Source organism: Peromyscus californicus, unplaced genomic scaffold, assembly GCF_007827085.1.
Source record: "Peromyscus californicus insignis strain IS unplaced genomic scaffold, ASM782708v3 Scaffold_7__1_contigs__length_154581171, whole genome shotgun sequence".
Lineage (NCBI taxonomy): Eukaryota > Metazoa > Chordata > Mammalia > Rodentia > Cricetidae > Peromyscus > Peromyscus californicus.
This window is the reverse complement of record NW_026294595.1, coordinates 149,069,569-149,089,071: the sequence shown is the minus strand read 5'-3', so window position 1 is coordinate 149,089,071 and position 19,503 is coordinate 149,069,569. Positions and strand designations below refer to the sequence as shown.

General features: G+C 50.1%; 1 protein-coding gene across 1 annotated transcript in view; it reads left to right on the top strand.

Moving 5' to 3' along the window:
* The window catches only part of Apcdd1l (APC down-regulated 1 like), a 61,839-nt gene extending 42,582 nt beyond the window's left edge, over nucleotides 1-19,257 (top strand). Inside the window, exons 2-4 of the mRNA XM_052724469.1 lie at nucleotides 8,774-8,912; nucleotides 11,516-12,068; nucleotides 17,267-19,257. Of these exons, the coding sequence (XP_052580429.1) occupies nucleotides 8,774-8,912; nucleotides 11,516-12,068; nucleotides 17,267-18,037 (1,463 nt within the window). The 3' untranslated portion in view covers nucleotides 18,038-19,257. The remainder of the gene's footprint in view (nucleotides 1-8,773; nucleotides 8,913-11,515; nucleotides 12,069-17,266) is intronic.
* Nucleotides 19,258-19,503: the final 246 nt, after the last annotated feature.

Genomic DNA, 19,503 nt, shown 5'->3' with positions numbered 1-19,503 from the left:
GGGCCAAGGGAGAATTTTGATGGGAAGTTTTTGTACTGGAACATTCTTAAACAAACAAACAGAAAAACCTGGCGGATGGGCTAGCTGAGTGGGCCAAATCTTGTCTCCCCAAGCCCCTCATTCCTTTCCCATCCCAGGAGCCATGAGCTTCCTCTTCCCTTAGCAGGAAATGCTAAACACAGGAAAGATGTCCCAACGGCAAACCTCTCCCCTTGACAAAGGGCTTCCCACGCATAGGAGCTCATGGCTACAGAGCAGTACCAATGGCAAGGCCAAACTTCATCCCTGATGCCTGAGTTCTGGGGTGCATGGAAAGCCGGAAGGACACAGGGGAGTCATGCTGTCCCCTTGCTAGCCTTCCCACGTGGGCTTTCATCTAAAGTCCCTCCCCATGCCTCTGCCATCTGGGAATCCGTTCGTGCAGGTGTTCCATTCCTCCCAAGGTCCTCAGGGCAACCGTCCACTCTGAGGTCACCCAGCAGAAAAGGACACATTCCAAAAGGCCTGAGAAATTGCCAGGAGGGGGACGTGGGACATGCTCATTCTAGAACATACTATTTCTGAGTTTCCCAGGGTTGAAATGTACACACACACATACTCCCTAAGCACAAAGGCCTTGGATTAGATGGATAATGAGGCTCTAAGCTTATGGCCAAATGAGAGACATGGGAGGTGGCTGAAGAGCAGCCAAGCACAGCAGAGGGGCCTACAGGCTCTGGGGTGTCTGATTTTGTCTTCGTTCTTCTGTGATTTGTTGGAGTTGTCATTACATGCCAATCTTGAGACCTTCTCCGGGGAGATCTGCTGGACTCTCTTCGTGCCTTGTGTGTGGTGATCTCATCCCAAAGCACGTGTTTTTCGTGGGCCTGTTGAGAGCCGCCCCTCTGACAACCAGTTTCTGGAGCTTTCTGAGCATCATCTGCCAGCACATCCCAGTGTGCACAGGCAGGCCTCCTCTAATCAAGAGCTTATTGTTTGGGTGGGACCTGTTGTTGACACTTTTATTTAAAATGTGCGCAAGCTTCCAAGTCTGAGCATTCCAGGTGAATTACCTCAGACTGAGAGTTTGAAAGAAACCAGAGATGTTCTGACTCTCTGTTGGTTTCCTTTTTAATCAAGTACATTTTTTAAAGCAAATCAGCACTGAGGAGGTGGAGTCTGGAGGATTAGCAGTCCAAGGTCATCCTTGACTACATAGTGTGTTCAAGGTCAGCCTGAGATACATGAGACCCTGCCTCAAAAAAAAAAAAAAAAAGAACCACATGGAAGGAAGGAAGGGATGGAGAGAGGGAGGAAGGAAGGGAGGGAGAAAAGGAGGAAGGAAGGCAGGAAGGAAGAGAGGGAGGGAGGAACAAAGTCTGATTTATACACAGAGCATAGGGTGGGCGGCTGGGCCAAAGTCTGAATAAGAGACTAGACCCCATTCATTGGACCTCCTGTTGCCCAAAGCTGACTCACAGTCTATGGGGTTTCTGTCCTATACAGCAGCCTACCCCATCACTGACATGTGGTCAACCTAAATCGAATGGAGTTGTTAATTATGAACACCACCCAACTTTGAAATCATGCTGTGAAATCTATATAAGGGGTGCACATCAAATATCTCCTTCATCGTCTGTATGTAATGCTGGGCCTGGGTAAAAGATGTTAAAATTAATTTCACTTATTTCTTTTTTAGCTTTTTGCCTGTGGCTCTTAGAAGGCATCGGCATCCATGATGTTGTATCGGTGACCTTATATGTATGGTGTACAGGCATTTCTATTGAACCATTCAGTAGGGTACAGGACCTTAACTGAGAGAGGCTGACTTCAGACTGGAGACCGGTTAAGTTAGAGCACATCGCTAGGTACAGCAGGCTCCAATGCAATTAGTGGGCATTGGACTTGGAGCCTGGATCCAGCCTTGGCCTGATCCAATACTCTCATGTCATCTCCGTCCAGCTGCCTCTCTTTGCTCTCCACTCGCCTGGGCCCCAGATCCTGGGAATGCCATTACGGTCCGCCCTTTCCCACCAGCCTCAAAAATCCCAACAGCTGCAGATCTACCTCCAGCCTGACCCTGACAGCCACTTCCTGAGAGGAGGAAGAGGTGTCTCCAAGGCAAAGGGGTGCTGCTCACAGAGAGTAGCAGTCATCCCCGCATTTAACTAAGAGGAGTCATGGGAAGGAGAACTTGGGGAGTGTTGTTCTAAGAACTTTCCAGGATTATTTTTAGGGCATAAACTAGGCATTGCGCTGGAAGGGACATGAAGAGCAAGAAAAGAGAACCTGGTCCTGGTGGGGCAGGCAGACTGGTATAGGGACACCGTGGAAGGGAGGGAGGGAGGGAAAAAAGAAAGAAGTGAGTGGGTCAGTGGAAGAAATGAGAGAAGGAGAAAGGAAGCATGCAGAGAGGGAGAGGGAAAGGGAGGGAGGGGAGAGAGGGGAAGAGAAGGCAGGAGAGAGGATAAGCCCTGGGTCCATAGTGGTTCTTACCAACAGTGAACACCCAGTCCCTGAGTCCTGATGTCTACAGATTTTCATTAAAAGAACATAAGGGCTGACTCTAGGCTGAGTCTAAGAAAATTCAAAGTGAATCCAAAAGGTCTTTTGCCACCTGGGAAAAGAAAAAAAAAAAACCTGACAAGGACATGTGGAAAAAATGTTTGAGATGAACTACAGGCGCCCTCAATGTCCAAATCAGTGGAATCTGGGGAGAAAAACACTGATAATAATGGCCTACAGTCTGAAAACTAAAGACCATATCCAGGGGCAGGTATGAGCAGCCAACACTGATGATTGGAGAAGGGACGGTTCCTTACAGGACAAGCCAGTTCATAAACTCAAAACAAGTGATGGCCTCTAGGAGGATGTCGGGAAACACACAGGGCAGTTCTTACTGTGGCAAGCAAGTCACCCAGAGTCAATGGATAACAAAAGCAAGCTTGTTCCCAGGTCTCCATGACGATCTCCAGTGGCCTTGAGGCCATTAGTAACCACCAAGACAACATCCTCATCTTAGTCCTGGCTGACAGTGGGGAAACCTGGTAGGCATAGTAATGAAGTTCCAAACTGCAGACCGACTGACTCGGAACCTCCTGACAGAGTGAACTGAAGTTATTCATTACAGGTCAAACTCAGTCATAGCAAACTCTAGTCCCAGACAAAGGGAACATATGAAATACTGGCCAGTATTCTCCAAAAGTGTCAAGGTTGGGCAAGATTAAAAACCAAACACATGTGGAAGAGACGTGGCAATTAAATTCCTGGACCCCAGACACAAACAAGACAGTGAGTGGACCTTGGACAAGCTGCTGACCACATTCTGCTTCCTGGTTTTGATCTTAGTTGGGTGTCTGAGTAGATGACAACCTTCAAAGTAGCTAGCCAGAGGGTATACCAGGATCCTACTCATGCAACATTTTCTAAAATGGTTCCAAAATGAAAAATCCAAACACAAAAATAAATAGAAAGCAGATAACTAATCGCTGGCATGGAAGGCTGAACAGGAGTGGAGAGCAGAGGGGTTGTGCCAGAGATGGCTCTTCCAGAAGATGTGGAGGGGAAAGGGGAAGTTACAGCGCCAGCCTGTGGGCCAGCACCAGAGCAGGTGAAAGAAGAGGGCACATGGCAACCCTTTGTCTTTGGGAATACTCTGAGAGTGGCCTTGTGGGATCTGGTGGGTGAAAGGAAAAAGGGAAGTCTATATGCCTCATGGGCTAGGAAGGAAGCTCGGATGGACGGACAAGAACACTGGGGAAGTTAGGGGCCATTGTGTGTCCTCTTCCTTGAAGACACTCAGGATCATGGTAGCTCTGAGTAACTGGTATCAGCATCTCCAAGAAGGAATTCTAACCCTCTTGGACAGCCTTATAAATCTAGAGCCTGCAACTGTGTGTGTGTGTGTGTGTGTGTGTGTGTGTGTGTGTGTGTGTGTGTGTGACACGCATGTTGGACATGCATGTCTGCAAATGTCTGTGTACAATTGCATGCATCCATACTCATGAAAAGCAGGATGACAGCTCCTTCTCAATGGCTTTCCACTTTATTCCCTTGAGAAGCAGTCTCTCACTGAATCTAGAGTTCACTAAATTTTTACTAGACTGACTGGTTAGTGAACACAAGCCAACTTCCTGTCTCCTCCTCCTCCTCCTCCTCCTCCTCCTCCTCCTCCTCCTCCTCCTCCTCCTCCTCCTCCTCCTCCTCTTCCTCCACCACCACCACCACCCCAGCATTGGGTTTACAGAAACACCAAGCCACATCTGGCTTTTCACATAGGTTCTGGGAATACAAACTCAGATTTTCAAGTGCACTTAAGTCACTGAGCCTCATCTTTAGTCTCCTCTTTTGCTTTTCTGATGATTAGGCAGCCAGAGCAGAGAGGGTCCACACACACACACACACACACACACCACCACCACCACCACCACCACCACCACCACCATCACCACCACCATCACCATCACCACCATCATCATCACCATCATCATCATCTCTCATCCTACCTGCTTAGGCCTGCTCTCTCGAAAGGATCCCAGTCCCAGGACTGGGCACGCAGGCTTTCCAGGCCTCCACTGCACATCTGCACAGAGACCTTGCGATCCTAGGGATGATGCTGGTAAGAAACAGACAAGCACAGTGGGTTCCTTCCATGGGAAATACAAGGATGAGCCCACCCACAGTAACAGTGAGATTGGTGGTTGCGGGCTAAGCAAAGGGGAGTGACAGATGTTGGCTGCAGGCTTCCTTACATGGTAACTGAATATTCTGGAACTAGAGATTATAGCGGCATGGTACTGTGATTATTCTAAATGCCACTAAATGGCGGACTTAAAAATGCCTAAAGCGATAAACTTTGGGTAGGATGAGTGGGTTTTGCTTGTTTGTGGAGACAGAGTCTATGTTGTCCAGACTGGCCTTGAACTTGTGATAAGAACTATAAATGCCACTGTACCTAATCCTGATTATTGTATTAGGTACGTTTTACTGCACCTTTAAAGGTTGTCTAATTCCTTAGCACCCTTGTTTTTAAAAAGAGTGCCTAGCTACTTGGTGACTTCCAAGCTAAGAGACATGAAAAAAAAAATGAACAATGCCTAAAGATTTACAGCCAAAGTACCCTCCTCTGTCCTCCATATGTATACCCACATATGTGCACACACACACATACACACACACACACACACACACACACACACACACACACACACACACACACAAACACACACACACACACACACCTAAGACTAAGAGCTGGCTTTCAAACACACATCTACCTACCCAACACTTGGGAGGCAGAAGAAGGAAGACTGTGAGTCCCAGGTTAGCCTAGGCTCCAGGGGAAGATCCTACTCCAAAAAATCCATAAAAATAGGCTAGGGATATAGCTCGAGTGGAGCCCTTGCCTGGCACGTGTGAGTTGGTACTATGTTCAGTTCTTGGTACCACAAACAAACAAGGTTCTTTAGGAGACAAGATCCTGGGAATGACAGCAGTGCAGTCCCTCTGACCCCCGAGTCTCTGATTCCTCAGCTGTAGGATGTGGATGGCCCTGAACTCCAGATGGCCATGCAGATTGCAACTGGCTGTCCCCAGCAATAGCCAGGTGTGTCCTCCAGGGCTGTGGAGTGCCACAGCACGACACAGGACACTCCCAAGGCACTGGCTCTGTAGATGTGGGAACCCTAGTGTCTCTCTAGAGTCCCACAGTTGGGACTCAGCAAGCATCTATGCTCCCCAAGGCCACAAACATGCTCCACATGGTGTTTGTGCAAGTGGCCTGTCCCTGGCGTTCTAACTCCCGCTAACTCATCGGGCCACGGCAGATCATATTTTCAGCTCTGGGAGCCTGGTCTGAGCAGTTGGGTACTCTAAATTTAATTCTGCAGGTAATTTGAACGATGCTATCTAATTTCAAATGTCCCCACTCTTATGAGTGCAAAAGCAGCATAATTTTTAATTAGTGGGTAAACAGTAAATACTGAACGGCAGTAAAGTGGACAGCACTGTTAATTAAAAATCCATGGTTGATAAAAATCAATTTGGTCTTTGCATTCAGGTCCCTGCAAAGAGTTGTATGACCCAGCCATGGCCCCATCTGCCAGCAGTGGTTCATCTAGTTAAGACTTTCCTGCGGGGAGAGAAAGAAAGCGGAGAGAAGAAAGAAAAGAAAATGGAGGTCTGTCCCAAAGCAGTAAGGGGCAACATCATGAGACTATTTGTAACTATTAAGTTGAGTTGGTTGTTGATTTTTTCTTTAAACAACCTTTACATTGAGGCTATGGGAAGGCAGCATGGCTGGGCCTTGGGGCTTCTTAAAGACAGTCTCCACCGTCCTGGGCTCTGTGTGTGTGTTCGTGTTCTGAAGACAAAGAGACCTGACTGTATCTCACAGTCTCCTAACATAATTAAATCCTAATTTCTCACAGAAAAACAACATAAACGAAAACACACTTAGGGGGAAATAACATCTGAGGCTTCGTGACAGAGCGTGACATCTCTTCTCGGTGCCTTCAGGGAGGGGGCATGGAACAAAACGATGGCTTCCTTCCCAACAGAGAGAACATCTCTTCAAGAACCAGAGATTCATGGAGACAACGACACTCTAATTTTCAGAGCCTATGTGCTGTTTCACTGTGAAATGTAAGCTTCATTTCCCAACCAGGCAAATAAGGTTGACTCCTCCTGCTTCCTCTTTGCTTCCATCTGCTCACCAAATCAACACTTTGCGGCAGGTTTCATTGACACTGGTGATGTTCAAATTAACCTGCAAAATTGAATCCAGAGAATCCAGCAGCTTCAGACCACAACGGTGGCTCAGAAACACCAGAATGTGTTCAGGTTGACAGCTTAGGAGAATCTGTCTCAGTTCAGGATGCATGGGCTCAATGTGGATATCCATGCACCCACCATAGGGACCTGGCTCAGGTTTCTTCGTCTTACTGACATTGTGCCAGATTAATTCTGAAAAACTCACCTTCTATCTTGCAAGTTTTCCATCAGCCTTGCTTCCCCAGTGACAATGTGTCCATGGTAAGACTCCTTGCCCTGGTTAGCTATTGTATTCTTTTTCTCCTACTTGTCTGACCATGATCAACAGATTCATTGACCAATGGGTCCAAGGGCCACATTCAGATCTTCACTCAGTCACTCTTCACATGTGTGTCCTATACATGTATGTCTACACACACTCTGTGTCTCCATATCAGCTCCCATTGTCCTCGGTGGTGACCCAAAGGAGCAATAGTCAGAATCTGGGTACCCTAGGCGCTAGCTCATGCTTTTCTTGATGAATGCCACAAACCCATGGAGCTGAGCCACTAAGCCACAACCAACTCCTAGGGTGGCTGCAAAGATTTCAGGATATACTATAAAGCCACTTGTGTCCCTTACTTGACTGATGACACCATCATCACCAGCTACACCACTCATCTAGTCACAGAGTCCACAGGGACTCTGGATGTGACTCCAGATGCCAGGAATGTAAGTTTTCCTGAGAGAATGCTGGGCATAGAGAGCTTGGGGTCTAAGTGTGTACCAGACAGAGCTCCAAGAGGCAAAGTGGAGTTCCCGTGGCCTCCCCTCAAGCCCAATGGGAACCTGTGAGCAGGCAGTGGGGAAGGGATGGGAATATGCCGTGGGAGAGTTTCTCCACTCCATCCATAGGCTTCCCTGGAGGCCCTGGCTGGCCAGAGCTCTCTGAGCCCCTCCTGACCCACTTCGGCCCCAAGCTCAGTGGGAAGGGCTGAGTTGGCAAGCCTGAAGCAGTGGCTAGCAGCCAGGGTCAGGAGCCACCATGAGGACAGTCAACTTGGACGCTGTTCACACTAGAATCCTGCGGTCTGGGCTGTGTCAGCTGTCCTTCTAAGTGGGATAACAGCTCTGATGGGATTACAGTTCCTTAGCAGCTGAAAATTTTGCTACTCAATTCTGAGCAGCAGCTGAGAGCTGAAGGGAGCTGTCCCACGCCCTTGTCATCCTATGCTGGGCTTAGGGAAGAGGGCCAGGCAGGATGTGATCTGGGTGACTGGTCTCCGCCTCAGGCTCTAGGCATCCACCATACACTCAGTGAGCATTGGCTGAGTGCTAACTATGCTAGACTCTGGGATGTGCCCATGTGTAGCAGGAATCTTAAAAGGTCTTATTAATAAAATCAAACCTGAGTCAGGTATTGGGGTGAACACTGGAAGATCAGAGAGACAGAACAAGCCACAGCTAACCTTACCTGGCCAACTTCTCAGCTGGCCTTGTTTCCTCAGACTGGAAGCTTCTGTGTCCTCATATCCCAATGGCTCTCAGCTGAACTGCTGCTCGAAAGTCTGAAGCTTAACCAGCCAAATGCTTAACCAGCCAAATGCTGCTAGTTCCTGGTCCTCACGCCTTATATACCTTTCTGCTTTCTGCCTCACTCCCTGGGATTAAAGGCTCGCTTTCTGGGATTAAAGGCGTGAGTCACCATGCTTGGCTGTATCCCTGAACAGATGGATTTCTGCCTCTGGAATGCTAGGATTAAAGGCGTGTGCTACCACTGCCTATCCTAAGTATCTAGTGGCTTTTCTGTTCTCTGACCCCAGATAGGTTTATTAGGGTACACAATATTTTGGGGAACCACCACACCCATGTACAGAGGAGGGGACAGTGGCAAGCCTGCTGTATGCAGTCCACAAGCATCTGGGTGTTCTGGGGCCTAGGGTGAGCTGTGTAGCCTGCCTGAGGCCCTGACATGGGGAGAGCAGGTGGGCCAGGCAGTATGCATGAAGCCTGTGGATCTGACTGGGTTCTTTCTCCTTTGTAGCTAACATCATAGAAACAGCTGGGATTACAGGAGATGGCCACCTACACTGGGAGCCCCAATGTCAGCAGCCAGTGCCTAATGGTATGCCCATCACTATTGTCCTGCCCCCACACATCAGTGGGTCCTGGATCTCCACTGGGTAAGACTCCCCTAAGCTCCCAACCATGCACTGCTAGGCTGGGAGACGTCTCCCTCAGAGACCCAGCATGGACCTCTATGAAGTTGGGACAATGATCCCAGTTCCCCAGAGGCTGCTTGCCAAACTCAGGGCTTGCTTTCTCCCCTCTGGAGGTAGTATTTGGAGCAAGGAACTGTCAAGCATCATGTCCAACAAACACGGTTAAGCTGAATGATACACACGTGGAAACCCGTGACACAGACACTCAGGCTTCCCTCTTGCGAGCTGGTGCACAGGGTGCGCAGTAGGACACGGGTTAAATAGGCGAACAGGGAAGTGTGTAATGTAGATTTGGCATGGTATTGAACTGCGCTACAAAGCAATATATGTCCTGGCAAGTTCCTGGAGATGGTGGCATCTGGTTGAGAGAAGTTCCCATTCTGAGATCCACAGGAAGGCACACTGGTGCAAAGAAGACAAGAAGTGGCCAGCCATCCGAGTCTGAGTTCCACCCAGCTCTCCGGACCTTGCAGGCACACTCATCTTATTGCAGGGGTTGCTCTGTGCCCCTCATCCTTGGCAGCCATCAGGTTACTCTTCCTCCCAGAGTGGGAGCCGAGGGGAAGCTGTGGCTCCCCTCACTTAGCCCCTCAGGTCTGCTCCTCAGCCCATTCCGTTCTGGGGTCAAGGACTGAACTTTCCATGTCCTCCACGTACCTCCTGAGCTCATGGAGAAATCTGCTTGCCAAACATCTGCTAGTGCTTTGGGTGCCAGGAGGGGGCAGGGTGCAAGTTTTCAAAATTGTTTCTAGCACTTTTCCCAGGCTCTGGGGCTGCAGCCCTACTTCATTCAGTCCAACTGGGACCTAGGCTGCTCCTGGCAGGGTCACCGAGTGCACAGAGGGGGATGCTGAGCTCTGCTGCTCCTGCCTCCAGCAACGACACTCTGGAGCAATTCTAAGAAACTTCCAGAACTTCCTTCCTAGAAAGTTCCCACTGTACTTGTTGCTTTCTGAGAGGAGTGTAGAAAAGGGTCAACAGTCTGGGACTGTGAGACAGCACTCTGCATGCCCTAGGGAAGTCATTTTGTCCTGCAGGCCCCGTCGAAGGTCTTCGGGTGTGCAGGCAGCCTCTCTTCCCTCACTGGAGCTGTGGCCTGGCCTCTTAGCCCCTTGCTGTTTTTCTCCAGACCAACTTTCTTTTATTTACTTAAACATATTCATGCATTTGTACAGTCTTATTGGGGCATAATTGGCATACCGTAAACAGCACACATTTATAGTGTAATATAATTATTTTTTAAAGATGCCTAACATAGCTCTGGATGCAGAGAACAGCCACTTGCCATAAATAAGAAGTAACTGTGAAGAGACTCGGTGGAACAAAACCACATAATTGGGTTCTCTCTAGATTCATGACCCATCTCAGGCTCAGCGTCTGCTCTCTCTGGGAGAAATGGGAGCTGAGGCTTAAGACTCATTAGCTCTCAGCCAAGGCTTTCTCCTTCATGTTAGCAGAAAGCCTGGAGAAAAAAAAGGGAGCTCTTTCTGCTTGGATGAGAGCCACCTAAGAAGAGAATACATATTAAGGTGGCAATCTAGGTGGGCACGAGGGAATGAGGGGGCATCCCCCACCACACACCACAATGAGCCCTCAACAGGGATCTTCTACCCTTGGCCATGGCTGTGAGGCCAGGAGTCACTCCCTTCCCTTCTGTACAGCCTCTAGACCTGTTTACATTGCTAACAGACTAGATCCTGGAGGCCAGGTCAGCTGACCACCTCTATGTGTGCATGTGCATGCGTGCGTGCGTGCGTGCGTGCGTGCGTGCGTGCGTGTGTGTGTGTGTGTGTGTGTGGAGGAAGATGTAGGTGTCTTCCACAATTCCTCAACTGTTCTCCACCTTATTTTTTTAAGGTACAGTCTCTCACTGGGACCTGGGAATCTCCATCAATCCTTAGAGATCCTCTAGTCTCTACCTCCCCAGAGCTAGGATTACAAGCACATACCACAACTACTTTTTATTGTCTGGATACTGGAGATCAAACTCAGAGGGCATCACCCTTGTGTAGCAAACACTACCCACTGAGCTATCTCCCCAGCCTTGCTAGGGTGCAGTCATTCTCCCTGATGGCAATGCTGAGTGGCTGCAACAGAACCCTGATCTGCCTTCAACCCACAAAGTATGTATTGTCCAACCCCTTTATGGAAGCATTTCACTAGTGTATGAGTAAACCAGGGAAAGGAAGCAGCTCACTGAAGGGGAGACCCTTGAGCGAGGTCCCTCTGTGCTCCTTCTACCCAACTTCATTCAATAAGAAGTCCAGGACAGAACAAGTCATCCCTGGAACTCAATGAGGAACAGGCCAGGGTTCCTAGGAAGCTAAGAGTACACTGAGTGGTAGATGGTGGCAACAGTCCAGTTAGGACCGAGGTTGATCAGAAGGAGAACTGGAGAGCTTTTATGAAGATCACAAGACTGAGAAGGCCCCCAGCTGGGGAAACAGGCTATGGGGCCCAGGCCTGAGTGAAGGAGGCTGGAGACATGGGAGACCAGTTCAGAGGGAAGGGGACACCCAGGTAGGTTTTCATTTCTCTGTTCAAAACCCATCTCCTCCCAGCAGCTGTGAGGTACATCCGGGACCAGAATTCCTCACCCGTTCCTACACCTTCTATTCCAACCGTCTCTTCCGAGCTTACCGGTTCTACTACAGGGACCCCTCCTGCCAGGAGCCTGCCCACTCACTGCTCATCAAGGGCAAAGCACGTCTGCGCCGGGCCTCCTGGATCACTCAGGGTGCCACCGAGGCTGACTATCATCTTCACAAGGTGGGCATAGTCTTCCACAGCCACCATGCCCTGCTTGACATTGCCAGGCGCCTCAACCAGACCCAGGCTGGCCAGGACTGTACAGGACAGCTGCCCCTAGACCGGGCCTGGCTGCCAGGGACACTGTATGAGCTGCTGAGTTCCCAAGTACCAGGTGACTGCCTGGCTGCACTGGGCTTCAGCATGAATGAACTCAGTCTGCTGAGCCTGCAGCGTCACATGCAACAACAGCCTGGGTTAGCACCCCATCTGGTCAAGGAGCTGTTCCTTGGGGATGTCCACACCGACTGGACAGAGAGGCAGCACTACCGACCCACTGGCTACCAGTGCCCCCTGCAAAGTGTTCTGGTGAGTATGGGCCCCTCTGGGTTGTTCTGGTGTCCAGCCCAGCAGGTCCTTTAGAATCTGGTCCTGCTAAGGGTCTCTGCACTATTCTTCCCACTGCCCTCACCTCTGATCAGCTAACCTCAGGACATTAGCACATTCTATTACTTTTGCTTGAGCCATCTTTTCTCAGCTTTTGCAAGGCTAGATGGCATTTTGTAGAGAATGACATGATTCACCCTCCCTGGCCCAGTCATTCTCAGCATGCATCTTTTAGGTTTGGTCTTCATGATTTTTGCAAGACCTCATACCTGTCCCTGCATGGCACAATGGCTCCAGCTGGTTTCCCTTCCTTGGTTCTCAGTTTACCTAGTCCTTTTAGCCATTCCCTACTCTACACATCACCCAACACCCAGCATATGCTGCTGTTAGGGAGCCTGCCTGTTACCTCCTCCCTTGGGCTCTAAGCACTCCATCAGGAGAGGTCTGTGGCATCAGCCAACATGGGGTCTGGCATCTGGCTAAAGGCAGCATAATGTTGACACATGCACTGGGAACACTCTGCTGGGACTGAGAGTACCCTCTTAATGGCATCCTTCAGGAGCCCAGGGGGGCTCCCTGGTGACCAGGGAACAAACCACTGATGCATGTGAGCACACGTGCTGATGTTATAGTGTGCTGCATCAAACTCCACAAACATTAAGGAGTTGATATAATGAACACAGGAGGCATTGCACATGGGTACTCATTCTCACTGTTTTGGGGTTGCTTAGTGAAAACAAAGGACTCTGAGTTAAGGCCTGGGCCTCTGTGAACATGTGGGTCCAGGGGGAGGCCTGTGGTCCTCACTTCTAACATGTGCCCTGGTGGTCTACGAGCTGTTCCCCAGAGTAAGGAGGCTCTAGCTACAGCGAACTGCCCCTCCATGAGATTCCAAAGTGACCATCATGGAACTCAAGTGTAAAGGAAGCCAGCATACTGTCCTACACTATAAAAGGTGGGGCCGGTGGACTTTTGGTGCTGAGACCCTGCCTGGTAGCTGGTAATGCCTGAGAACACTGCCTCAGAAAAAATGTTGAGAAAAAGAAATTGAAGACATAAAAGGCATTGGCTGTAAGTGGAAGCCAACCCCACTAAAATAGCCTGAAGATGCAAAGCTGTGATGGGATAGCTGAGAAGAGGGACTCTTTCTTCATCCTCAGGTCTAAGCAGTGATAAGTGCAAACATGGTTCCCAGTGTCTGGGACACTGACAGCAGGACACAGGTGACACACAGGGACATACGGTGATGCTGGGACTTGCTGCTCACTGTAAATGGAGATGAAAGCGGGCTAGGACTCTAGTCCTAGTTAGGAACTGCTGGCCAGTGAACCCCTTATTTATTTCCTGATAGTCAAGCTGAGCACAATAGCTCCCATCTGTAATCCTGGCACTTTGGGATCAAAGGCAAGGAGACTGCTTTGAGTTTGAGGCCAGTCTCAAAAACCAACAAAACAATAAAGAACAAAAAAACAAATCGAGAGTGGGAGGAATAAGTTCCACCATCTTTACCAAGTGATTTCTGACCTTGGGCCACTCTCCCATCATGCAGCATATACTGAGTGCCTACTGTGTACTGTACACTCAAGCAAAGCCAAACAGGACAACTTCTGATCTCTGGTAGCAACTGCTTGCCAGAATCACCAAGGGGTGAGAGCTAGACCATGCACATCTGCCCACCTTACACTTTCCAACTGCCCCCAAAACCCAGGATCTAGGAGGCAGAGAAGGAACATGTCAAGGTTCTCCTGAGAAGGGTCTTTTTTTGGTTTCGCTTTTTGAGACAGGGTCTCTCTGTGTAGCTCTGTCTATCCTCAAACTCACAGAGATCTGCCTGCTTCTGCCTCCCGAGTGCAGGAACTAAAGGTATGCACCACCACTGCCCAGGCAGGCCCGGCTCCTCAGGGTTCTTTTCAAATGACCTCAAAATCAATCCCTTTTGACAACTGTCTATGATGCCCAGGACTTAATCCTGAGGAGGAAGGCATACAAGGTGAGTTGATTACAACCCCCACCTCCTTGTTCCAAGGGACACCATGAGGGCTGACAGCATCCTACTTCCTGGGCTGAATTCAGGGGCCACTGTCCCTTCCCTTCCTGCCACCCCGCCAGCCCTGGTGGCCTACACAGGCTGGAAAAGTGATTGGGAAACAAGACACATAGGAACATGTCATTGCAGACCAGCACCAGATGCAGACATTAAATTAAAGGTCTGCTCAGCAGCTCCCCTCTTGGGGAGGGGGGGGAAGACCGTTTGAGAGAAGGAAATGCTGCAGTCAAATCCCCAAACGGCGCCTCACTCTCCTTACATTCTGCTCTCGGGGGCCTGAGCCTTGCCTGAGACCAAAACCAGATGGTAAACACGAACATTTTTAGAAGTTAATTTAAAACCAATTTGATCCCCAAATTTATTGCCTGGATATAGAATATTAATCAATCAGTCCATTCTCTACCACAGTCATCTGGGCAGGCATCACCTCTGGGGCTTAATTAGAAATTGATACGTGCCATAGGAGAAATGGCTGGTGAAGTAGGCTCACATCAGCATGAAGTTGGCAAATGTGAGGCTGGGGGCTTTGTCTATTAACACATGGGCCTCTGGCCCCTGTTGAGGACATCCTGGAGGCATTTGATGGGGACAAGAGCTTTGTGTCACCTCCTTTAACTGTTCCTAAGCGGGAAATGCCTTTTCTGTCCCCTCAATCACCTTCAAAGCTCTGCTATGCCCTAAACCACTTGCCCCAAATGACCAGCCAGCTCCTGCAATGTCCCTCTGCACAGGGATCATGCACGTGTGAGGCCATGAGTGTGTCTCTGTGTGTGTGGCAGAAAAGAGCCACTCTGGGACTATTTCAATGCTGTGCATTTGGTCCTGTCAATACACATTAGTGTGAGCATAGTTCAGAATGTGGGTTAAAAGGCCTAAATTAGAGGGAACTCTTATCAGCCGGCCTCCCAATTACTGACACTCCAGCTAACTGCCACTGCTTCCTCCATCACAAACAAGTCCTGCCGCCATTTACCAGTGTTTCAAAGTGCCTTCAAGTCCTCCAGGTCAGAATCCCCCAACAGCTAGGCACAATAGTGCTTGCCTGTCATCTGAGCCCTTTGGAAGCTGAGGCAAAAAGGATGGCCTGGAGTTTGAACCGAGCCTCGGCTATATAGCATGACTCTCTCTCTCAAAATAATAATGATAATAATAATATCCAGAAATAAAACATGATATAGGGTCATGTGTTATAGAAATAGAAGTTCGGCTTCCTCACAGGAATACATATTAATAGTAAGAGCTTTGAAAGTGTGACAATCCAAACAAAAGAAAAAAAATTCCCTCCCCCTTGCCTTCTCTGCTTGGGCCTCAGTCCCCAAGTTTCCCTCAGGAACAGCGGGAACAGGGCTGATTGCCGGCTCTCAGGTCAGCACTGAGAAGTGGTATTCAAGGCCTTCACATTTGCAAAGAGGACTCTGTGTTGACTTCAGGCAGCAACTCCCTTTAAGGAAAGGAGGAGAAGAGGGAAGGAGAGAAGGGAGGCAGGGGAGAGGGGGGTCTGTGCCTGGTTCTTTTCCGGCCTCTACTAAATGCTTTCACTCGGAAATGTAGACCAGTTAGATTTCATGTCCGTTTGCTGTTGTTGGGTTTTAGTCTGCTTAGCAGAGCAGACTCTGGGATGACCTCAAACAATCAAAGCAGGAGGAAAGGGTGCATACCCTGGGGTAGCAGAGGGGTCCTGCAAACCCCAGGGCTCCAGTGCAGCTGGCTTTGTTTGCTACAGTAATGCCAGAGGCCAGGCAGGCTGGCCCATGCTCACAATCGCAGCACTTCAGGGACGTAGAGGAAGGGGGATCAGGAGCACAAGTTCTGTCCAAGTTAAAAAGCAAGTTCAAGGTTCGCTTGGGCTACACAGAAGAAATTTATCTCATAAAAGGCCTGGGTGGGCCGGGCGGTGGTGGTGCACGCCTTTAATCCCAGCACTCGGGAGGCAGAGCCAGGCGGATCTCTGTGAGTTCGAGGCCAGCCTGGGCTACCAAGCGAGTTCCAGGAAAGGCACAAAGCTACACAGAGAAACCCTGTCTCGAAAAACCAAAAAAAAAAAAAAAAAAAAAAAAAAAAAGGCCTGGGTGGTACAGGGCTGGGGAGAAGCTCACTGGTTCATGCAACTGCAGAGTCAGGCCAAGGATTGGAATCTGGATCCCCAGATGTAGCTAAAAATGCTGGGTGTGGCAGCGTGCTGTAATTCCAGCATTCAGAAAGCAAAGCCAAGAGAAGCCCAGGGCTATCTGACTAGGAAGATGAGTCCTATCAACAAGCTTGGGTTCAACTGAGAGACTCTGCCTCATAGAACACAGTGGAGAGTAGCAAGAGGAAGACTCCCGTTGTCAACCTCCAGCCTCCACATGTGCCTGCGTACACAGGAGCACACCTCCACACCCCTCTACAACCCCCCAACCACCACACACACACACACACACACACACACACACACACACACACACACACATCACATACACAAAACAAAAATAACCACGGCAGCCTTGGCCCTCCCCCTTGCAGTGAGGCTTTGGGACAAGCTCTGTAGGACTGTGTTCAACCATGGACAACTGTGGCAGGCCACCTGGCCTTTGAGTTTCACTGTCCTTGAGTTGCAGGAGGGGGGTCAACATAGACCCCAGCACGTGAGGAAGCTGCAGAAGTAAAGGGATAGTGGTGGTGAGCCGGAAGGCAAACTAGGTAGGACTTCTTCTAAATCTGGGGACCTAAGACCCACCGAAACTTCAGCCCATTTCTCATTCATTCAACAAGTGTGTGTTTGCTGGGAGCCTAGAGTTGGGAGAGGTCAGGGCTGCTGCCTAGAAAGTTTTTGCCACTTCCAGCCTAATGCAAAAGGGAGGGGGGGAGGGGTGTCTATGAGGAGGTGACAGGACAGGTCTTGAGTCTGCTTTATAAGTTGAAGCCTTGATTAGACTTCCTCAGGACATGTGCAGAGGCTGGGCGGGGGGTGTCTTTCCTTCTAAGTCCAAGGACATCAAGGAGGCCCACCTGCTAGAGGGTAGCAGGGCAAAGTGAACCCAGCAACCAGGAAGGAAAGCTCACCTGGCTAATCATGGGGTCCTGCGTTGGGAGTCCACTCCAGGCGCAGGTCTGGCTCTGCTAGTACCTGACCACTCTGTTTCAACTCTGGCAGCACCACACTTGGCCTTGCCTGGCCTGCAGCCTCATTGCCTGCTCTGATGAGCACCACCCACCTGTGCTGCCCTCCCGGCCATCCCTGCCACTGCACCTGGGTGGCCACTGGGTCAGCATGGGCTGCGAGGCCAGGCCTGCTGTGCTGTTCCTCACTCGGCTCTTCACCTTTGATGACCACAGACGCTCCTGGGAAGGACACTACCACCATTTCTCGGATCCTGCTTGCCGTCAGCCCACCTTCACGGTGTTTGCCGCCAGCCACTACTCCAGAGGCACCCCATCCCCACGGGTCCACGGTGGTACTGAGCTGATGTTTGAAGTTACACGGGCCCATGTGGCCCCCATGGACCAGGTTACTACAGCCATACTCAACTTCTCCAAGCCAAGCAGCTGTGGAGGCCCAGGGGTGTGGTCAGTAGGCACTGAGAGGGATGTCACAGCCACCAACGGGTGCCTACCACTGGGCATCAGGCTCCCACATATAGAGTATGAGCTGTTCAAAATGGAACAAGATGCCCGTGGGCAGAGCCTGCTCTTTATTGGGCAGAGACCCACAGATGGGTCCAGTCCGGACACTCCTGAGAAACGCCCCACCTCCTTCCAGGCACCCCTGGTGCTCTGCAAGAGACAGGCCCAAGGGGCCCCTAGTCCCTCACTGCACAGGCTTCCAATACAGAATCCCCCCATTGGGTGGGCACCATATCATCCTGTCATCCCTCTCCCCATACTCCTCCTCATTCAAGGACTGGCCCCCTTTGAATGGCTATGACATCAGTCTTTGACTTGCAGGTGGCCCCTTGGACACTGTGTGGCCCTGCAGATGCCCACCTGGCTCTGTGCTGTCTTTCCATCATGGGAAGAAAACAGCCCTTCTCCACTGCTGTCTTGGATGGACATCGGCCCTGCTGCCTCTGGTTCAGCCTGTATCCCACAGGGCTCAACAGCACTGCAAAGCCAGGGGTCCCAGACCACAGGCCTGGATGTGGCCGCAAATGTGTTGTTTCTAAAACCCTTCTGCTGTTGTTAATCATTGGGGTTGGTGTTGATATACTCGCTCTTCCTTGCCTGGGGTGTTGAGACAGAGGACATCCTATGATGGTGCCCAAGGATGCTTCCTGCCGCTTGGCCAGGTTCTGGGTTGTGGTGTAGAGATCATTAATTTGAATTTAGCAATACAAACTCAGCCAGGGCATGAATTAAAGATGCCGCTTGGGGCTTTCAGTACTTCTCAGCTCTCTGGCAGAGGGCTTGTCTCTCTGGGGGCAGTCGGCTTTCTTGAGTTCTGCCTGTTGGCATCTTTGGGCATCTGCTTATGCTTCTGTAAGTCAGACCTCAAGCTGGCAACACAGCACATGGATAAATCCGGTCCTCCAGGGCCACAGAGCAGGAAAAGAGGGCTCGATCTGAGCTGAGACCTTGGCCTTTCCTCGCAGGCTGTGGCCTCTAAGTCTCCCGCGCCCACGCATAGTGCCTGCAAGCTTAGAGCTAGCCAAGCAGGGCGCAGTCCACGGAGGAAAGTGCATTTCTGCCTTTGGAAACTAATTAATACTAATGATAGCTACAGCACGATGTGCTCTGTAATTAGCCCCGAATATTCTTCCAGAATCCGCTGCTGTCAACAGACCAGGATGGGGAGGCCAGGGCCACCAGGCTACATAGCAACATCTGGAGGCAGGACCCAGCAAGCCTGGCCTCCCCAAGTCCCCACACTGTGACGCTAATATGTCGAGTTCTCATCTGCTCAGGGGGGCTGTCATCACGGTAGGGACCCTGCTCATAGGCCTAGGGCTTCATCTGCACACTGAGAGATTAACTGGTATCCTGATGAGCTCAAGGGTTTTCAGGACTGTGAGCAACTTGTTCCTAGCCCCTTCCTCCCCCTCCCATGGTGCCTCTTATCACAGATCTTGAACAATCCTATATGAAGCTAATGATGCATACAGAGGAAAGCCCTTGGCCTCCCTGAGACTGTGTGGGGTTCAATCAGTCCAAGGAGATTGCTCTAACTTATTATCTATTCTTCTCAAAAAAAAAAAAAAAAAAAAAAGCACCAAGTTAATATTCTCTGAGGGTCTCAGACAGCTACCAGGGTTCCTGGCATATTTACCAAAGTACAAGAAATAATTAGATTATTTACAGTCTCGGACTACATGGCAGTGGGGAGGGAGGTTAACATGTGGGGATGACAGTGGGTGTCGTGAACACAGCCATGGCTGAGCAAGCCTTCTATCTGAG